At 40.9% G+C, this 19,866-nt stretch overlaps 2 protein-coding genes across 2 annotated transcripts in view; one reads left to right on the top strand and one right to left on the bottom strand.

Moving 5' to 3' along the window:
- The window catches only part of hs2st1a (heparan sulfate 2-O-sulfotransferase 1a), a 140,355-nt gene extending 121,176 nt beyond the window's left edge, over window positions 1-19,179 (bottom strand). Inside the window, exon 1 of the mRNA XM_052012576.1 lies at window positions 18,703-19,179. Coding sequence (XP_051868536.1) covers window positions 18,703-18,826 — 124 coding nt within the window. The 5' untranslated portion in view covers window positions 18,827-19,179. The remainder of the gene's footprint in view (window positions 1-18,702) is intronic.
- A 310-nt stretch (window positions 19,180-19,489) lies between these two features.
- Window positions 19,490-19,866, top strand: part of selenof (selenoprotein F) — a 39,229-nt gene continuing 38,852 nt past the window's right edge. Inside the window, exon 1 of the mRNA XM_052011668.1 lies at window positions 19,490-19,638. Within this exon, the coding sequence (XP_051867628.1) occupies window positions 19,567-19,638 (72 nt within the window). The 5' untranslated portion in view covers window positions 19,490-19,566. The remainder of the gene's footprint in view (window positions 19,639-19,866) is intronic.

Here is a 19,866-nt window from a genome sequence, read left to right as displayed (position 1 = left end):
GAATTAAAATTCAATTTCTGACCCAACAACAAAGACTTCCTGGTTTTGACCTTGCATGAAGGAACAAGAGAGGCCTTAAATCAGATCCTAACCAGGCATGGCCACTATGGTCGCACGGTGTACAAATGGGGTATTAGGAGTTCTACAGACTGCAATCTGGCAATGCCAAGTACTTAATTGACCACATACTGTACATAGACTCTACCCTCTATACAAGTTTAATCGTGACAATGCAGAGATATAGCCCCTTTCCTCAAGTGGATTAGGCTGGATAACAAACTGGACTTGTTGCACCAAAGCAGCTAAATGAGATCATCTTTAAAATTTCAAAACTTATTCCAATACAGTATCCATACTATTCATGGATAAAACAAGCAATATTAGTTCCAGTAACCCATTTTGTATCTTTTCATTGTCTGAGTAGCTACCCTTAAAGACTTTTTGTCGCCAGCTTACTACTTGCAGCAGCTTTGAGGAGTGTGTTATAACTGGCACTAGTGATGAGTATTTCATCATTTCCCTGAGCCTTATAAACTATAAAGCTTTGAATCGTCAGAAGCCAGAGTACTCAGCTTCTGCCCTGATGCAGTAATGACAGGGTTGATTTGGCCAGTCACTATGATCAATAGGTTTGAAAAGCCGAAAATGTACAAGTTATCAATAATACTGTCTATTAAAACATTTCCTTAGCTCATTAACCATTTATCTAAACATGTACAATGCCAATATATTTTAACTCAAGATAGTTGGCATGAAGCAAGCATTGATAACTGTGCTTCTACATTCAGGCTATGAATTAGATTCAATATAAATTAGAACTCAAGTCTTTCATTCATCCCAGGAAAGTAGTTAAAAAAAACACATAATAGAAAATCCAAGGACTTCAGGAGGCTCAGTTCCTAAGCTGTTAGTTCTGGTGTTTTGGAGAGAGACAACTTTCGCTTATCCGTCACCAGAGCCTGTATATCATGATTAATAATAAAGGAAAATGAAATTATATAACAATCAATAGTAAGCTATTTCAGTAGTGTGTGTAAATTAAAGAGCAAATTAATCCAATTAATTGCCTGCAATTTGAGGAAGAATTGATTTAATACTGGGGCAATATATTTGCCAATGATAGAAGTCCCAATGTACTTATCAATGATAGAAGGTCTGAGAGTATTTATCACAGTAGAAAACAAATGCAGCACAAATCTGTGCATGCTGGCTAAACAAAAATTTAACAGCTAAAATAGAAATTTTAAGTATTGAAGGAGTTTGTTGCAAAACTGTGATTCATCACTAAAGGAGCACAAGTAATGTGAATTATAAAAATTTAGCTTTGACATTGAGGCACCAAAGTAATTCAATTATAAAGTTATCAGGCTAAATGGGGCTTTCAAGATAATTTCTGCACATCTCCAAATGTACCTCCCGCCCCAATGACAGCAACCTGGACACTTAGATAAAAATTAGTAAATTTAATTTGTTGATTTTCAAAAAAAATATGGAGTTAAGGATTATCTTAATACCACCCAATTAGCCCTTTGTGTTGAAAGGAAGCAACCATAAATATATACAGTAATCAAAAATGCCAAACATCAGTTCCTTATTATTTTTAGAATGATAGAAATGATAGAACACCAAGGATGTCAATCATAATCTGGAATCATTTTGCTGAGTGCAATGGCATCTCCTGGCCAATCCCTTTGCTGCTTTTCCTGAAAAGTGTTTACGTACCCTCATGTAGCTCAAATTAGCCATTTTCTCTCTGTCTACATTCACAATCTTCCTTCATGTTCACCTGCACCTGACAATTTCCTCTACCTCTCATTCTTCCCATTTACGCTTTCTCCAGATACCGTCATCAAGTTTCCTTATGTACAACACCTTTACATTCATTCCTCATTTCCTTTTAATTTCATGTCTTTCCTCTCTGAATCTTCGGGCTAGCTACATCATCCCCAGCAGCTATTGAGCAGTGCGAAACTATCAAGGCTGAAAATTTGCATAACATTTTCAATATAGATTACAAGTATTAAGCTAGGAATCTGGAACAATATTCAAAATAAATGGAGGAGCTGGATGGGAGGGAATGGTGAATGTACCCATAATGTAATGGAAGAGACCCACAATGTTATATGAGGGAACATGAAATGCAGAGACAGAACAAGGCATGAGGGAGATGCCCCTTTGCAGAAAAATAGAACATTTCCAATATGGAAACAACAGATCTGTGCCAGTTGATAAAAAAGCTACCCAATCCTTGCTTAGCCAGAATCTCCAAGTGACTAAAATTTAAAAATTCTCACTGGCTACAATTGATATTACTGAAACAGCTTATTACCATAGTGCTGTTTCTGAGAGCTTACTGTAAACAAATTGGCTACTGTGATTCCTACACTACAAAACAGTGGAAGCATTTTGGGCCATTCTGAACAGGTGCTGTACAAATTCAAGTCATTTCTTTCAACAAAGACAGGTCACAGGTTATTTCTTTCAACAAAGACAGGACTTTACTTTGCAACTGCTTTAGAAATACAACTCCAATGAAAGCTGTAAAAGGCAGCATTGTTTTCTCAAATGAAATGAATGCAAAGTTAAAATTTACAATACAAGTTTCATCTTAGTGGAAGTATGATCACATTCAAAATCATTTGCTTTGAGATTAATAGACTATTGTCAATACTGCCATTAAATTTGAGTCGAAGATGTGGTGAAAATTACAGCAATAGATTAAATCAAACTTCTTTCCCATCTCTGATGGGACATTTGGGGATGCACATTTTGCATTGCCTTCAACCCTTCCTGAATGAGACCAAGTTTCTACTCAGAATTTGCAATAATAATGACCAAGGAACCACTGGTCTTATTGTCAAAATTGACAACAACTTCTGGCAATTTCCCATGCATAGTTAAATATGAAAATCCAGGCAGCTGCTGTCAGTGATATTCTGCTGTCCTACAGGCTTCACAGATGCAATTAACACAAAATCAGCCAGAACTTAAAATGTGTTTTTCTAAAACAAGCACATTTTTACACTGTAAAAACCACATGCTTGCAAATGACACAAAGCCAGGAGGAGGGGCAATATAAATTGCAAGGACGATGCAAAGATGCTCCAACTGAACTTAGACAAGTTGAGTACATGGACAATTGCCTGGTAGGTGCAGTTTAGCATGGAAAAGTGTGAGGTTAGCGACTTTGTTTAAAAACAAAATGACATTATCTAAAAGATGATAGATTGGGAAAATGGACAATGCAATGAGACTTGGGTGCCCTGGTATACCCGCAGCTGAAAGCAAGCATTCAGGTGCAGACAGCAGTTAGGAAGGCAACTGGTACAGTATGTTGGCCTTCATTGCAAAAGGATTTTTTATACTGGAGCAAGGATGTCATGCTGCAGCTTTACAGAGCCTTGATAAGACTGCATCTGGAGTTGTGTGTGCAGCTTTAGTCTTCTCATCTGATGAAGAAGTTGCTTGCCGTGGAGGGAGTGCAATGAAATTTACTAAACTGATTTCTAGGATGGCAGATTTCACACACAAGGAGAATTTAAGCTGGTTAGACCCATAGTCACTGGAGTTTAGCAGAACAAGGGGATCTCATAGAAAGCTATAAACCTCTAACAGGATTAAACAAATTAAATACAGAAAGTATATTCCCCACAGTTGGAGAGTCCAGAACCAGGCCCAGACCCTCATGAGGCAAGGTAGACCATTTAGAAATTAAATCAAGAGAAATTTCTTCACTCAGAGGGTAATGAATCTGTAGAATTCTCTACCACGAATCAAATATATTCAAGAATGAGGTAGGTATATTTCTCAATACCAAAGAGATCAAAAGATATGGAAAGAAGACAGGAACAGGATACTGAAGTGGATGATCAGCCACGATCGTGTTGAATGGTGGAATAAGCCTTAATTACCTATCTTCATGTTCAAAGATCCTATGTTATCAAATGAGGTGTAAACAAGCCTACTGGCATACTGCAGTTACAACTTCTGTACTTCCAAGAGCAAATCAAAAGCTGAACATGCCAAAAATCTGGAACGAAAACAGAAAACACTGGAAACACTCAGCAAGTCATTTACAGCAGGTCAGGAAGCAACTATGGAAAGAGAAACAAAGTTAACATTTCAAATTAGGAGGCTCTTCATCAGGCCATCCAAAGCACTTTATGGTCTAAAGTGGACTTTTTGAACTGTAATCACTTTTGATATTAAACAAAAAACAGCCATCTTGTGCACAGTAAGCTCTCAACACCAAAAAGACATTTGTTATGTCATAAATATTGGTTAAGACATGGGGAATAATGACACTGCTCGTCGTCAAAATAGTGCAATGCTGTTTTTCTACACTCATGTGACCTTGTTTGACACCTTTTCTAAAAGATGGCATTTCCAACTGTAAAACATTTATATTGCACTGCTGCATTTCCCAAGATTTTTGTGAACTAAGCCATAACACTGTCAAACCCTTTAGTTCTGAAAAATTAAATCATATAAGTAAAATGTCATTATATCAATATTTATAAGTTCTTTGGTTTGAATAGGGAGTGGCTTTGCTGATCAGGGACGGTGTCACAGCTGTAGAAAGGGAGGATGTCCTAGAGGGCTCGTCCACTGAGTCAATATGGGTGGAAGTCAGAAACAGGAAGGGAGCGATCACTCTGTTGGGAGTGTTCTACAGACCCCACAATAACAGCAGAGACACTGAAGAGCAGATCAAGAGGCAGATTTTGGAGAGGTGCAAAAATAACAGGGCTGTTGTCATTGGTGATTTCAACTTCCCTAATATTGATTGGCACCTCCTCAGTGTAAAGGGGGTAGATGGGACGGAGTTTGTTAGGTGTGTCCAGGAAGGATTCTTGACACAGTATGTGGACAGGCCGACTAGAGGAGGCCATATTGGACCTGGTACTAGGCAATGAGCCTGATCAGGTTTCAGATCTCTCAGTGGGAGACCATTTTGGAGACAGTGACCATAACTCCTTGGACTTTACCATAGCCTTGGAGAGGGATAGCAACAGACGATATGGGAAAGTATTTAATTGGGGAAGGGGAATTATGATGCTATTAGGCAGGAACTTGAGAGTGTAGATTGGAAACAGATGTTCTTAGGGAAGTGCACAGTGGAAATGTGGAGGTTGTTTAAGGAATACTTGCATGGGGTATTGGTATATTATTGTCACTTGTACCGAGGTACAGTGAAAAACTTGTCTTGCACACCGATCGTACAGATCAATTCATTACATAGTGCAGTTACATTGAGTTAGTACAGAGTGCATTGATGTAGTACAGGTAAAAACAATAACAGTACAGAATAAAGTATCACAGCAACAGAGAAAGTGCAGTGCAATAAGGTGCAAGGTCACAACAATGTAGATCATGAAGTCATAGTCTATCTCATTATGTAAGGGAACCATTCAATAGTCTTATCACAGTGGGGTAGAAGCTGTCCTTAAGTCTGGTGGTACGTGCCCTCAGGCTCCTGTATCTTCTAACTGATGGAAGAGGAGAGAAGAGAGAATGATCCAGGTGGGTGGGGTCTTTGATTATGCCGCCTGCTTCGCCAAGACAAGAGGTAAAGACAGATTCCAAGGAGGGGAGGCTGGTGTTCGTGATGTGCTGGGCTGTGTCCACAACTCTCTGCAGTTTCTTGTGGTCCTAGGCAGAGCAGTTGCCGTACCAAGACATGATACATCCAAATAGGATGCTTTCTATGGTGCATCGGTAAAAGTTGGAGAGAGTCAAAGGGGACAAACCAAATTTCTTTAGCCTCCTGAGGAAGTAGAGGCTTCGGTGAGTTTTCTTGGCCGTGGCATCTACGTGATTTGACCAGGACAGGCTGTTGGTGATGTTCACTCCCAGGAACTTGAAGCTGTCAACCTTCTCGACCACAGCACCATTGATGTAGACAGGTGCCCCCTTTCCTGAAGTCAATGACCAGCTCTTTTGTTTTGTTGACATTGAGAGAAAGGTTGCTGTCATGACACCATTCCACTAAGCTCTCTTTCTCCTTTCTGTACTCCACCTCATTGCTGTTTGATATACGGCCTACAACGGTGGTATCATCTGTAAACTTGTAGATGAATTTAGAGCAGAATCTGGCCACACAGTCATGAGTGTATAGGGAGTAGAGTAGAGGGCTGAGAACGCAGCCTTGTGTGGCACCAGTGTTGAGAATAATCGTGTCGGAGGTACTGCTGCCTATCCTCACTGATTGCAGTCTGTTTGTTAGAAAGTCAAGGATCCAGTTACAGAGGGAGGTGTTGAGTCCTGGGTCTCGGAGTTTGCTGACAAGCTTGCTTGAGATTTTTGTATTGAACGCAGAGCTGTAGTCAATAAACAATAGTCTAACGTAGGTGCCTTTGCTGTCCAGATGCTCCAGAGCTGAGTGTAGGGCCAGGGAGAGGGCATCCACTATAGACCTGTTCCGGCGATAGGCAAATTACAGTGGGTCCAGGTTGTCTGGGAGGCTGGTGTTGATGCGTGCCATGACCAACCTCTCAAAGCACTTCATGGTGGTGGATGTCAGAGCCACTGGTCGGTAGCCATTGAGGCACGTTACCTTGCTTTCCTTCGGTACCGGGATGATAGTGGTCTTCTTAAAACAGGTGGGAACCTGAGATTGAAGTAGGGAGAGGTTAAATATGTCCGCAAATACTTCTGCCAGCTGATCAGCACAAGATCTGAGCACACGGCCAGGGACACCATCTGGGCCAGGTGCTTTCCTCGTGTTCACTATCCGGAAGACTGATCTTACATCCTCAGCTGTGATCACAGGTTCAGTTGCATCGGAGGCTGTCATGGTGGGTGGTGACAATCCACTTCCCTTCTGTTCAAAACACACATAGAATGTGTTAAGTTCATCAGTAAGGGATGAACTGTTGTTGTTAACTATGCAGCCCAACTTCGTCTTATAGCCTGTTATGGCATGTAAGCCCTGCCATAACTGACGGCTGGTCAGGGACTCCATTTTGAGTCGGTATTGCCTCTTGGCATCCCTGATAGCTTTCCGAAGGTCATACCTCGATTTCTTGAACAGAGCAGGATCCCCAGATTTGTATGCAGCAGTCCTCACCTTCAGTAGGGAGTGGATCTCCCGGTTCATCCATGGTTTTCTGTTTGGGAACACCTGGATTGTCTTCTTTGGTACACAGTCCCCCACACACTTGCTGATAAAGTCCGTGATGTGGTGACATACTCATCAAGGCTGGCAGCTGAGCCTTTGAGCATGGACCAGTCCACTGTCTCAAAGCAATCACGTAGGAGCTCATCTGCTTCATCGGACCAGCACTGCACAACTCTCTGTACCGTATCCTCCTGTTTCAGTTTCTGTTTGTATGCAGGGAGAAGGAGCACAGCTTGTTGGCCTGATTTCCCAAAGTGAGGATGAGAGGTGGCTCAGAAGACATCTTTGATGGTTATTTTGCAGTGGTCAAGGGTGTTGGCGCCCCTGGTGGAGCAGGAGATATGCTGATAGTTTTTTGGTAACACACTTTGAAGGTTGGCCTGATTGAAGTCCCCTGAGATTATGAAGAGGGTCTCAGGGTATCCTGTCTCAAGGTTGTTGACCACGGAGTATAGCTCATTGAGTGCAGGCTTCATGTCCGTCTGTGGTGGTATGTAGACTGCCATCAGGATAGCTGAAGTGAATTCCCTTGGCAGATAGAACGGTCGACACTTCACCGTTAGATATTCCAGGTTGGGTGAGCAGGAGCTCACCAGAACTGTCATGTCCAAGCACCATAAGTTATTGATTAAGAAGCAGACCCCTGCGCCTTTAACTTTACCTGAGGACGCTGTATGGTCCATTCGATGACTTGAGAAGCCCTCAGGTTGAATACCACAGTCAGGTGAGGCAGGCGTGAGCCACGTTTCAGTGAGACATAATACACAACAGTTCCTCAGCTCTCTTTGGTAGGTCAGTCTTGCCCTTAGTTCATCAACTCTGTTCTCAATGGACTGGACGTTAGCTAGTAGTATGCTGGGGAGGGGGTTCTTGTAACCACATTGTTTCAGCCTCACCTGCAGCCCAGCCCTCTTGCCACGTTTCCGAGATACGCAGCAGCAACTCTTCAGTCCTGAAGTGAAGCCACCAAGTAAGTTATAGTTAAGGGTCAGACCTGTAAGACCTGGAGTGGATGGTAAGTAACTTCTCCCTGCTAAACTTCGAAGACCTGGACTGGATCCACCTGGACTGGGAGGTAAGCTTGGAAGACCTGGATTGGATTCTGCTGTCTTGTGGGGTAAGTTGTTGCTTCCACACAGGTGCTCTGGATAGGTTTGTCCAATTGAGGCAGGGTAAGGATGGTAGAGTGAAGGAAGTGTGGTGGACAAGAGGAACAGAGGGATCTTGGGGTCCACGTCCAGAGATCCTGCAAGGTTGCCGCGCAGGTCAATAGGGTTGTTAAGAAGGTATATGGTGTATTGGACTTCATTACTCGGGGTATTGAGTTCAAGAGCCATGAGGTGATGTTGCAGCTCTACAGAACTCTGGTTAGACCATACTTGTGTTCAGTTCTGGTCGCTTCATTATAGGAAGGATGCGGAAGCTTTAGAGAGGGTGCAGAGGAGATTTACCAGGATGATACCTGGACTGGAGAGCATGTCTTAGAAGGATAAGTTGAGTGAGCTAGGGCTTTTCTCTTTGGAGAGAAGGAGAATGAGAGGTGACTTGATAGAGGTGTACAAGATGACGAGAGGCATAGATCAAGTGGACAGTCAGAGACTTTTTCCCAGGGCGACAATGACTAACACGAGGGGACATAATTTTAAGGTGATTGAAGGAAGATATAAGGGGGATGTCAAGGGTAAGTGTTTTTTTTACACCAAAGGTGGTGGGTGCATGGAACGCACTGCCAGCAGAGGTTGTGGAGGCAGATACATTGGGGACATTTAAGAGACTCTTAGATAGACACATGGATGATAGAAAAATAGGGGGCTATGTGGGAGGGAAGGGTTAGATAGAGCAGGATAAAATATCGGCACAACATCGTGGGCTGAAGGGCCTCTACTGTGCTGTAATGTCCTATGTTCTATGAATGTTCAAAAACCTTAAAAACTAAAATATTTCAACATCTTAGGTTCCATGTGTTTGGCACAATATTTCATTTTTTGCAAAATGTTTAAAGCATTATAAAACTGAATGTTTTTACTCTTCTTGGTTTGCTGGCTGTAAGTGTTATTTAATCTGATTGACTGTGTTGCTAAATTGTTATTTCATGCTACAAATGCCCTACAGATGGTGCAAGACTGAACATCAGATTGGAAAAATGTCTACGTGAGAGTTAATGGGGCAAATGTTCTGCCAGCATCTGACAGACCTTCCAGCAAATATACCCATAACTAAGCAATTCTCAAGCAAAGGCTGCACTGCAGCTTTCTGCTAAAAGAATTAGCCAGGTAACTTCTGTGCTACCTAGTTGGACTCTTCAAGTCCAATGGAGCAGCATGAACTTTCAGGGAGCAAATTCACCACTAAACGCACATCACATTAAACAGCAGCCAGTCCAGCAGACTCATTCTAATGCATATGAGAAACCAGTTGCCAGGTGAAGGCAAGTAGAATTTATAATTGGATTTAAGTTCATTTACATATTTTAATTATTTTTTTTAAGTCTATGCATTTTCAGTCATTTTAAACTTTGAAATATAACAACAATTTAAATTTTATTATTATGACGACACACTGGGAGACCATCTCCCAGCAGAATATTGGACCCTCAGCTATGCTCAGAAAGTATATTCCAAGGTGCTGGTGACCACTAATCCCAACTGACCCCTAACCCGCACTGACGGAAAAATTTATACCTTGACAATCATCCTTAATACTTTCACTTGTTGGTCCACAATGCCAATTGATACATTCGCTGGGTCAGGAATGCATGCTGAGAGACACTTTGGTGCTGCCACTGCAAAGGCTTTGTGGGAAAGACAACAGTCTAGAGTACAGCTGCCAATAGACACCGAGGGGTTGGGCCCTGTGTAACAGCCTTCACCAGCACATTAAGGAGGAAACATCAGCGGGTTCATCACGTTGTAAGAGAATGTATTGAACTGACTGTACATTGAATGTAGAGGAAGATTTGTATCAAAATTATTTACTGTATATATTATGAATATAGTTCAAGTACTTCAATTTCTTCTAAAGTGGGTAAAATTTAGCTTAAAATCTTTCTTCAATAGTTGCAAATCAACTTCTTGAGCATTGTCACTATGTTGGCTATGATGCAAAAGAACAGAAGGTGCCTGTAGAAGGTGTTGAGAATTGCTTCGTTTTGAACCACCATTCCAGATCTCTGCACCCTTCCAATGCCAGTTTGTTTCACATTCCCAAATTCTGTAATTACCAGTGGACTCAGCCCCAAATTCCCATTCTTAAACTTCTCCAGTTTAAACATTCCCCTTAAAACCTACCACTGACTAAGCCTTTGGTTGCACCTTGATTCGCGTCAAGTATTACAAATTATTACAAAGAAGAAACCTTTTTCTTGGCCAAAAAGATTCGCCCAGCCGTTTGCAATTAATGCAAATTTGTTCCTTGCCCTTTTTCACTGCATCAACATATTTTATAACTTCTGCCTATATCCCATTCAATCTAAGAATATGTGGCCTTATTCCTCTTGCCATATAAAAATGCAGATGAATGGGGACCAAAGTAGATGAGATGACAGAATCAATGTGCAAAGGTATTTGGATGAACTCAGTGGGAGACAAGCCAGAACATCGAAAATAGTCAAATCAAAAGCTAACAAAGATAATAGTGAAGATCTTGTAGAGGATCACAGGCAATGACAGAAACTGCAGATGTTATGGAGAAGGATGGAATATGTATGGGCAAAAAGCAACCCTCAAGGTTAATTAGCTATTCAAAAGCAAAAAAACCTCCAAATACTGGAAGCCAGAAACACAATCAGAAAATCCTGGAGATACTTGAGAATTTTGGTTCTATAAGTATTCAATTTCAAACTTTCAACTTTTACACACAATATTAATTTTGAGGTGAACATTATTAATATGATATGCTAGGAGGCTGCTCCCAATGTAAGACTACCGAAGAAATAACATATTCAGGAATGCAGATGACCAGCACTCTTTGGCAATGACTTGAAAATCATTACAAACCATTACAATTATCCATAGCTGCATCAGCTTCAAAAAAAAAGGGGTCAATGTAGCTTAACAGATACTGCATAACTTACTGCTGCATAATCACTAAGTTGGCTACAATGACAGAAAGCAGTGGATGTCTGTAGCCGTTATTAAGAATTCCTTGGTTTTAAATCACCAAGAACTCTGCAAAGCAGTCACACACACTTCAGTGCGCAAAGGTGACAGAGTTTACGTTTGGCTACCACTTGAATTTCCCATTGCACTCTGCCCTGTTTCTTTGGGCTCCCATACTGTTCGACACTCCCAACATAATCTTAAGGAACAGCATCTTTTATCCTAGAGACATCCACCCATCCCTCACCCTCCCTGCAGCTTAACAAGCTTTTTTCTCCTTCCCAATTCTGACAAAGGGTCTTCAACCTGAACTGCTTCTCTTCCCACATGTGCCACCTGACCTGCAGAGCATTTACAGCATTTTCTGTTTTATTTTAGATTTCCAACACCTGCAGTTTATTTGATTTTAACTTGAACAGCAGCACCAGTTTCTGACTAAATGTTAAGTCAACCATTTCAGATAACCAGCGTATATCAGAACTGACCACTTCTGATGCAAGATCATCTACCTGTAACATTAACTCTCTCTCCACAGATATGCAGCAACTGCTACATTCTGCATTCCACAGTTCCAGTTTTCCTTGATAACCTCATTTATCTATCTTTACTTATTCTCCTCCAGACAGATTAGCCACATTTAACAAGCATGCATCACCATCCCTTCTACCCATCAACATTAGCTTTGGACTCCACCAATTAAAGATATTCTTTTAGTTTAAGGGTCTTCGACCCAAAACATTAACTCTGTTCCTCTTCCCACAGTTGTAGCCTGACCTGTTGAGTATTTCAGCATTTTCTGTTTTATTTTACATTTCCAGTATCAGCAATTATTTTTTATTTTCCTTCTTTTTGTTCTCTCCACCTTTCTCCCACCCCTTTATTAAGTTCAAACATGCTTGTTTTCTTGTATTTCCAGTTGTGATGAAAAGTCAACAACCAGAAACATTTAACTTTTTCCTCTCTTTTGAGATGCTGCCCGACCTACCTCGCATTTTCAGCAATGTTTTATTACGAATATTCTGACTTCATTCCAAGGCTGCATTATTTCAAGATTATGACTGGATTCATCGTTGTTAAAAGTTCAAGTTTTAAAATTCTAGCTGCATATTATAAAAGGTAACAGTAATTACCACCCACCCACCCCCAAGAGAAAGGTCATACTTCACCAATACGCAATTCCTAGCAAAGTCTTTATAATAACTAGCAATATAAATCAAGTAACAAATTCTTTATTCATCTTGAATAACCCAGAATAACTGCATGGGAACCATTATATAAAATTAACATTGCAGCATTATTCATTGCAGTATTTTTGGCACATGCAATGAAATTCTGCATTTCATCACTCCTCCAAAATGAAACAAAAAATTAAAAAATCTGCCACATTTAAATTTTCAAATAGTTGCGAAAATTTCAAAAAGATTCTTGGTATACATTTTGATCAGTACTATCAGGCTTCTTAAACAGAAGTTAACGCACTTCAGAGAAAAAAAATTAACAGTAAAAGAATATATTCACCTACCGTACCACATGAGATTACTTAAACCAATAATGTGTTTGTGACTACCAGTGGTTTTTCATGGAATCTCAAAAACAAAAGGTGATCATTCTTTCCCTATTACACTGCAATATGTTGCATTTCCAATTAGACATAGGTTGATAGGATGCAGAGCTGGACTGAGAATTAGCAGATGGAGTTCAACCCAGAAAAGTGTGAAGTGATACACTTTGGAAGATCGAATTTGAAGGCAGAATATAAGGTTAATGTCAGGACTCTTAGTAGTGTGGAGGATCCCTCAAGGTCGCTGTGCAGGTCGATAGGGTTGTTAAGAAGGCGTATGGTGCGTTGGCCTTCATTAGTCAGGGTATTGAGTTCAAGGGCCGCGAGGTAATATCATAAGTCTACAGAACTGTGGTTAGACCACACTTGGGAGTATTGTATTCAGTTCTGGTCGTCTCATTATAGGAAGGATGTGGGAGCTTTAGAGAGGGTGCAGAGGAGATTTACCAGGATGCTGCCTGGATTGGAGAGCATGTCTTATGAGGATAGGTTGAGCAAGCTGGGGCTTTTCTCTTTGGAGCGAAGGAGGATGAGAGGTGGCTTGATAGAGGTGTACAAGATGGTAAGAGGCATAGATCGAGTGGACAGAGACTTTTTCCCAGGGCGAGAATGGCTAACATGAGGGGGCATAATTTTAAGGTGATTGGAGGAAGGTATAGGGGCAAGTATTTTTTTGTTTACACAGAATAGTGGGTGCGTGGAACGCACTGCCAGCAGAGGTGGTGGAGGTGGATACATTAGGGACATTTAAGAAACTCTTAGATAGCCACAAGAATGATAGAAAAATGGAGGGCTATGTGGGAGGGAAGGGTTAGATAGATCTTAGAGCAGGATAAAATGTCAGCACAACATCGTGGGCCAAAGGGCCTGTACTGTGGTGTTGTGTTCTATGTTCTATCAGATTCCCTTTTGAAAGTTACCACAAAAACTGCTTCCACCAATTTTTTAGCTAACCATTTATCAAACTACACAACTGTTGTTTCTGCTCTGACCTTAATATTCAAGAGTTCTCAATGGCTAAAAAAAATTACTTAAAATAATCCTGCAAAGAATTAAAACACAACTTATGTTATTATTACATTTCTATCTTGCAGCTCTAAAGTCCCCACGTGAAGTCCAGCAATGGGACACAGTGACCGATTTGCTACAGAAATGTCAGCAAATTCAGAAAGGGATAGGCAGAAGCCTTGAATTTGATGGCATTTAAGTGGATAAATGTTGGCAACTCACTATGGAATTCCTGACATTTACTAGCAAGTTCCAGACTCGTACACTTTAGCAATTATCAACTTGTTCACCCAATTTCAACTCAAAATGTTATCTCCAGATAAAATATTTATACAGCTTCTCCATCAGTTAGATACAGAATGAAAACTTAACTACACCAGATTCAAATTCGAGGAACTGCCTTTTACTATAATATTGTTGGAATATAGTATTTCCCTGGAATTAAAGTTATACAGGTGATATCCAGGTAAAGAAGATTCCTTTTTACAGATGTTTATAAGTCAATTTTGTCCACAAGTCAGAAAATACACAAAAACAAAATCACTCAATATGGTAACTATACCTCTACAGTATTGCAATGAATAGGATCAAAAGCATACAAGACTGCCAAGAACAATTATTAAAAGTGGGAGAGGGGAAACTAGTTCTGTTGTTTGTAGGAATGAACGTATGTAAATACATCGTACTTTTGAATTTAATAATATTATGAGAGCTTGCTCATATGTAGGGTTGTCCATAAATTGGGCGTTCTTAATCCAGGGATGACCTGTTTAGCATCCTTCACAAACTCAGGTTATCCCATCCAACTTCACAGGCATTTGATTTTAGTCACCCTTATAATGTCGAAAATACAGCAGCAAACTTGCAAAAGTTTCACAAACAGCCATGTGATAATGACCACATAATGTGCAGGTTGAGGGATAAATTTTGAGCAGAACACAAGAGATAACCCCCTTCCTGCTCTTTCACATAGTTTCAAAAGATCTATTACATTCACCTGAGGAGGCAAACTTGATTTTAAATTGAAAGACATCACCAAAAGATCAGCACTCTCAGAGTACTGCTTTGGTGTGTCAGCCTAAATTGCTGTTGCCTTTTACGATATGCATCTATTAGTAAATGGTTTATTAAATCTGAAAAAAAATAATTACTAATATCAGTTCAAAAGACAGTTCCAACAAACAACTATGCACAGCATTCTTTTGTTTATCTTTCTGACTCAGACAGCCAAATAACTGCAGGGGTTTTTTGACAACTAAAGTGCCTACAAAGTAAAGTGAATCCAAAAAGCACCAGGCAATTTGTTTTGCCTAATATCATCAAATGTCCTATATAGACCCTCAAAAATCAAGCTGAAAACTGAAAATGTGAATCTCCCAAGCAACTATTATTTGCATTATTGTTTGCAGCAGATAACTTTTTGTTAAATGTAATTCCTGGGAGGAGCAAAAATTATGAAAACTAATGTATAGCTAATTTGGTTGCTTGTCCAAGGCACCAGACAAATAAAAACATAGAAAGCAAAATTAATCTTGCAGTGAAGGGCTAAAACACAGCACAAACATCAAACTATTTCTTCAACCAAACCTCCCATGCAATAGTTCTCTACAAACAAACTTATATGTGCAGACAATGCAGATGATGTAGCTTGCATAGACTTCAGTGAGACCTTGGACAAAATCCCATATGAGAGGCTGGTCCAAAAGATTAGAGCCCATGTAACCCAAGTTGCCAAAGTAGATCCAAAACTGACTGGGTTATAAGAGCAAATGGTGCTGGTGGTGGGTTGTGTTTGTAATTGCAAGCCTGTGAGTAGTGGCGTATCACAGGGATCAGACCTGGCACCCTTATTGTTTGCCATATACATTAATGATTTGGTTATGAATTTTGGAGGTATATTAGCAAGTTTGAGATGACATAAAAATGGTGCTGTTGACAGTGATATTCATAGGATGATTTTGATCAGTTATTAAGATGGAGAGCAATGGCAGACAAAATTTAACTCAGATAAGTGGCAGATGGATACACTTGGGGGAAAGGGATGGGGGAATTAATAAGGGCAGGATATACACAGTTAATGGTAAGGTCCTACAGAGTCTTTAGGAACAGAGGGACCTATGTGAAAAGTCCAAAGATCCTTGAACATGGCTAGATGGTAGTAAAGAAGACATAAAAGGATAGGACTTTCTTTCAGTCAGGGCATAGAATACAAGAGGCAAATTTGTTATACATCTTCAAAATATTGGTTATCCACATCTGGAATACAGTGTCCAGTTCTGGTCCCACATTATAGGAAGGACATGCTTGGAATGGAGAGGGTGCAGAGGCATTTCACCAAGTTGTTGTCCAGGATGGAGCATTTAAGTTATAAAACAATGGATAGGCTGGGTTTGTTTTCTTGGAGCGAAGGAGGCTGTCAGGGGACCTGATCTAGATGTAAAAAAGTTCAACAGGCACAGACAGTAAATATTGGGAAACTTTTCCCACACCAATGGTCTATATAACTGGAGGGTGCATGCTTAGAATAAGCAGTAAGAAATTTAGTCAGGATACAATGAGGCATTTTCCACCCAGTGGGTGAATGGAACCTGAAACACACTACCTTATCACAACTATAAGAGCATCTAGACAAGCTCTTTAATAGTCGAAACAGAGAAGGCTACTGGCCAAGTACTGTACTTACCCCATTTATAAATTCGTACTCGATGGTCGACATGGACATGACAGGTCGAAGTGTGTGTTTAAAATGAAAAATCTAAAAGCCTGGAACAAGTAATGTCAGCTTCATTGCAGTGAACCAAAAGCACGGTGGTGTAGCGGTTAGCGTAAAGCTATTAGAGCAACAGTGACCCAGGGTAACTCCAGCCACTGTCTGTAAGGAGTTTGTACATTCTCCCCGTGTCTGCATGGATTTCCTCCGGGTGTTCCGGTTTCCTCCCACGTTCCAAAGACATACGGGTTAGGAAGTTGTGGGCACGCTACGTTAGCGCCAGAAGCATGGTGACACTTGCAGGCTGCCCCCAGAATACTCTATGCAAAAAGATGCATTTCATTGTGTTTTGATGTGACTAATAAAGATATCTCATAACACTGCACATGCTGCAAATCTATAAAACAAAATAGGAAATGCTCAAAATAACTGGAAAAAAGTTAATATTTCATTACAACTGGGGAAAAAGAAACAGAATAATTTAAGTTTAAAGTTGCAGAGAAAGCACTCAAAGAAACAGAGGAAACAGTAGGATGGAGATTGGTAAAGATGGAATGAACAAGTGGTGCTGGTGGTACAGAGGACAGAGGGAAATAAAATCTAGTGAATAACAAAAGACATTTCCTGTGGAAGTAGAAGAAATCTGAAATTAAGACAAAAACTGAATGCTGGAAATGTGCGATGCAAGGCTAAAATGGAAAGTTCTCCCAAAATTAAATTTAACCATTTCAGATAATTAATCATTCCATCCTTGCATCTCAGTTCCATCATCTAATTTTGTCCCCCCTCCTTCTGGTAATTTCAGATTTCATTCTTCTCTCATTTTTACCCAGCTTGAACCTCCTGAAGCCTTTGGCCTCAGTTGTAGTCCAACACAGCAAGTAGATGGCTTGTTCTCGTATCTTTTAAGAATGGGAAGAGCAAGTTGTCTGCAGTACGAGGCAGGGTGAGAAATATGCAGCTGATTAAAATTCCTTCCTTGAATCGCAAGCTACCTACTCAAAGTGATCCAACTTGTACTGGTATGTCATTGAGCAATTACATCAATTTCACAAGCCACAACATTTAAACCATTCTGATTTCCTAGGTCAATGGTCTTTCACATTTTAATGTTGATAGAATGTCTACACCACCAATGAGCAGAAAGTCACACTAATTGCAATATCAGAAAGTTCTTAAAAGGAAATCTGTCAGGACAATTCTGCTTCTAAATTTGTCAGTTTATAAGACAACTAAACTTGGCTGCTTCTCCTCTAGGCTTTCCCTTTTCTTGGCTTGGGAGTCCAATTTCACCACACCAACATAATAGATGTGCCTTACAGAATTTGTTATGGCTTACACAAGCATTCTTAAAACAGTTATAGTACTGTAATTGTACATCATACAATTACAGTACTGATAAGACACTAACGACGAATCACATTTCACACACCTTTCACAATGCCGCAAGTACTTTACAGGCAATTTCATAATGTTTGGTGTATGATCACCTCTGTAGGAAATGCAGCATCCAACAAACACAGCAAGCTCCTCTATACATTAAAATGACAAAAAAAAATGTTTAGTTGAGAAACACATACTGACAAGAATGCCAAGGATAACTCCCTTATTTTTCATGGTATCTTTTTACATCCACCCAAGAGTACATGTTTACCACTTCATCCAAAAGACTGCACATCCGACAGTGTAACATTCCCTCAGTGATGCACAGCCTAGACTTGTCGATAAGTCCCTTAAATGGAACACAATGCCACTTCCCAACATAAACTCAACTGCAACTTTCCCGCTTTTGTAAAAAAAATTTGAAATAATGTACAATATCTACAGCAAGTTTTCAAGGTTTAATACAACAGTCACATCACATGCACCAATGCTCTTCTATTCAAACGTCACATCAACTCTAAAGACACGTAAATAAACACCATTTCATATACTGGGCTTCCCTGCAACTATTCAGCACAGGCCCAACTCCTATTCTACGATTGGGGGCAGGGGGGAGCACAAACCGAGGATGAGAATTGTTAAAAGCTGCTGCTTTATTGGTAACAGAGCACCAAAGTGATGACTTAGATATCAACATCAGACCTTTTTCTAAACACACACGGATGCAATCTTCAAAATGCAGTTGCCAGGTTTCCAGGCTGCATTAGCACAAGGGCTCGGGGTGTACCTCGATGCTTTTTAAGCCCACAATGTGCTGACTTACCCAGCTTTCCCCGAGACTCCTCCAGCTTCTGGATCTGCTTCTCCAGGAACAACACGGCGACCACGAATGCCACAACCACAAGCAGCTGCAATTTAGGCGGCATGATAATTCTTAGAAGCCCCATGAAATTATCAAGACATAACGCAAGTGTTATAAAGGGTGAAAATTTTTTTTTAAAAAATCACAAAAGATGGAAGAGGCGGCGAGGAGTGAAATCGCACGGCGTGGAACTGAAGGGAAACGCCAGGCGCCGAGAAAACATGGAGAATTTCGCCAAATGCGTTGACACACGAATGCTGAGGGCTAACGAGTAGTTTTCCTTCCCCCCTCCTCAAAGACACCGATCGTCAGTGCTTCTGGCCGCCTCGCCCTCCCACCGCTGCCGGGGCCGGGCGCCCTCCCTCCGCGCGCTGCGTTCGAGCACCAACTGCCGCCTCTCGCGCCCCTGCGCCTCTCTCTCTCTCTCTCTCTCCCCTCCCGCCGTCCTCCTACAGGTGGAGGCGTGCCGAGGCTGCGAGGTAAGGCCCCGCCCCCTCCTTCCCTCCCATTCGCCACTCGCCCTCTGATTGACGCGCCAGCCCGGCCGGCTTGTCTGTCAGGCCCCCGTCTTGATTGGACGCTCCTACTGCCAATCTTCTGGGGAAACAAAAAGTCCCGCAACGCCCTTTTCGCGACAAGCTCTCCGTTCCCTAGGGACGATGCATTTTAGTAGTCTCATTTATCCGCCTATAAAATAAAAACAACGATTAAATAACAACAGATGACTAAATTATTAATTTAACCAATGTATAATATATATATATATATATTGATACTCAACTTTAATGATATGCGATAATTTATCTTCCGGCGGTAAGAACCCCGATGAAGGGGCTTGGGCAATCCAAGATGGCGGTGGAGAGATACCTCTTGTGGTTCTTCTCCCTGTTAAATGCGGTAATTATTGAACGTTTTGATATTTGTACTCCGTTCGACTTTCTCAGTGATTTATGTCATTTTAGTGAATTGAACCATTTCGATTTTTTTCGGTGGGATTTCTTAGTTCTGGATTGGGACAGGCCTCAATGGAAGAGGTGCAGCTCAACCAGGATATGGTTTGATGACGTGGTCAATGACCGTCGCGGCCACTCAAGTAGGAGTTAGTCCAGTGTACTTAACGGGAAA

Source organism: Pristis pectinata, chromosome 3 (assembly GCF_009764475.1).
Source record: "Pristis pectinata isolate sPriPec2 chromosome 3, sPriPec2.1.pri, whole genome shotgun sequence".
NCBI classification, from domain to species: domain Eukaryota; kingdom Metazoa; phylum Chordata; class Chondrichthyes; order Rhinopristiformes; family Pristidae; genus Pristis; species Pristis pectinata.
The sequence above is the reverse complement of the archived record's forward strand: the minus strand, read 5'-3'. Positions and strand labels throughout refer to the sequence as shown.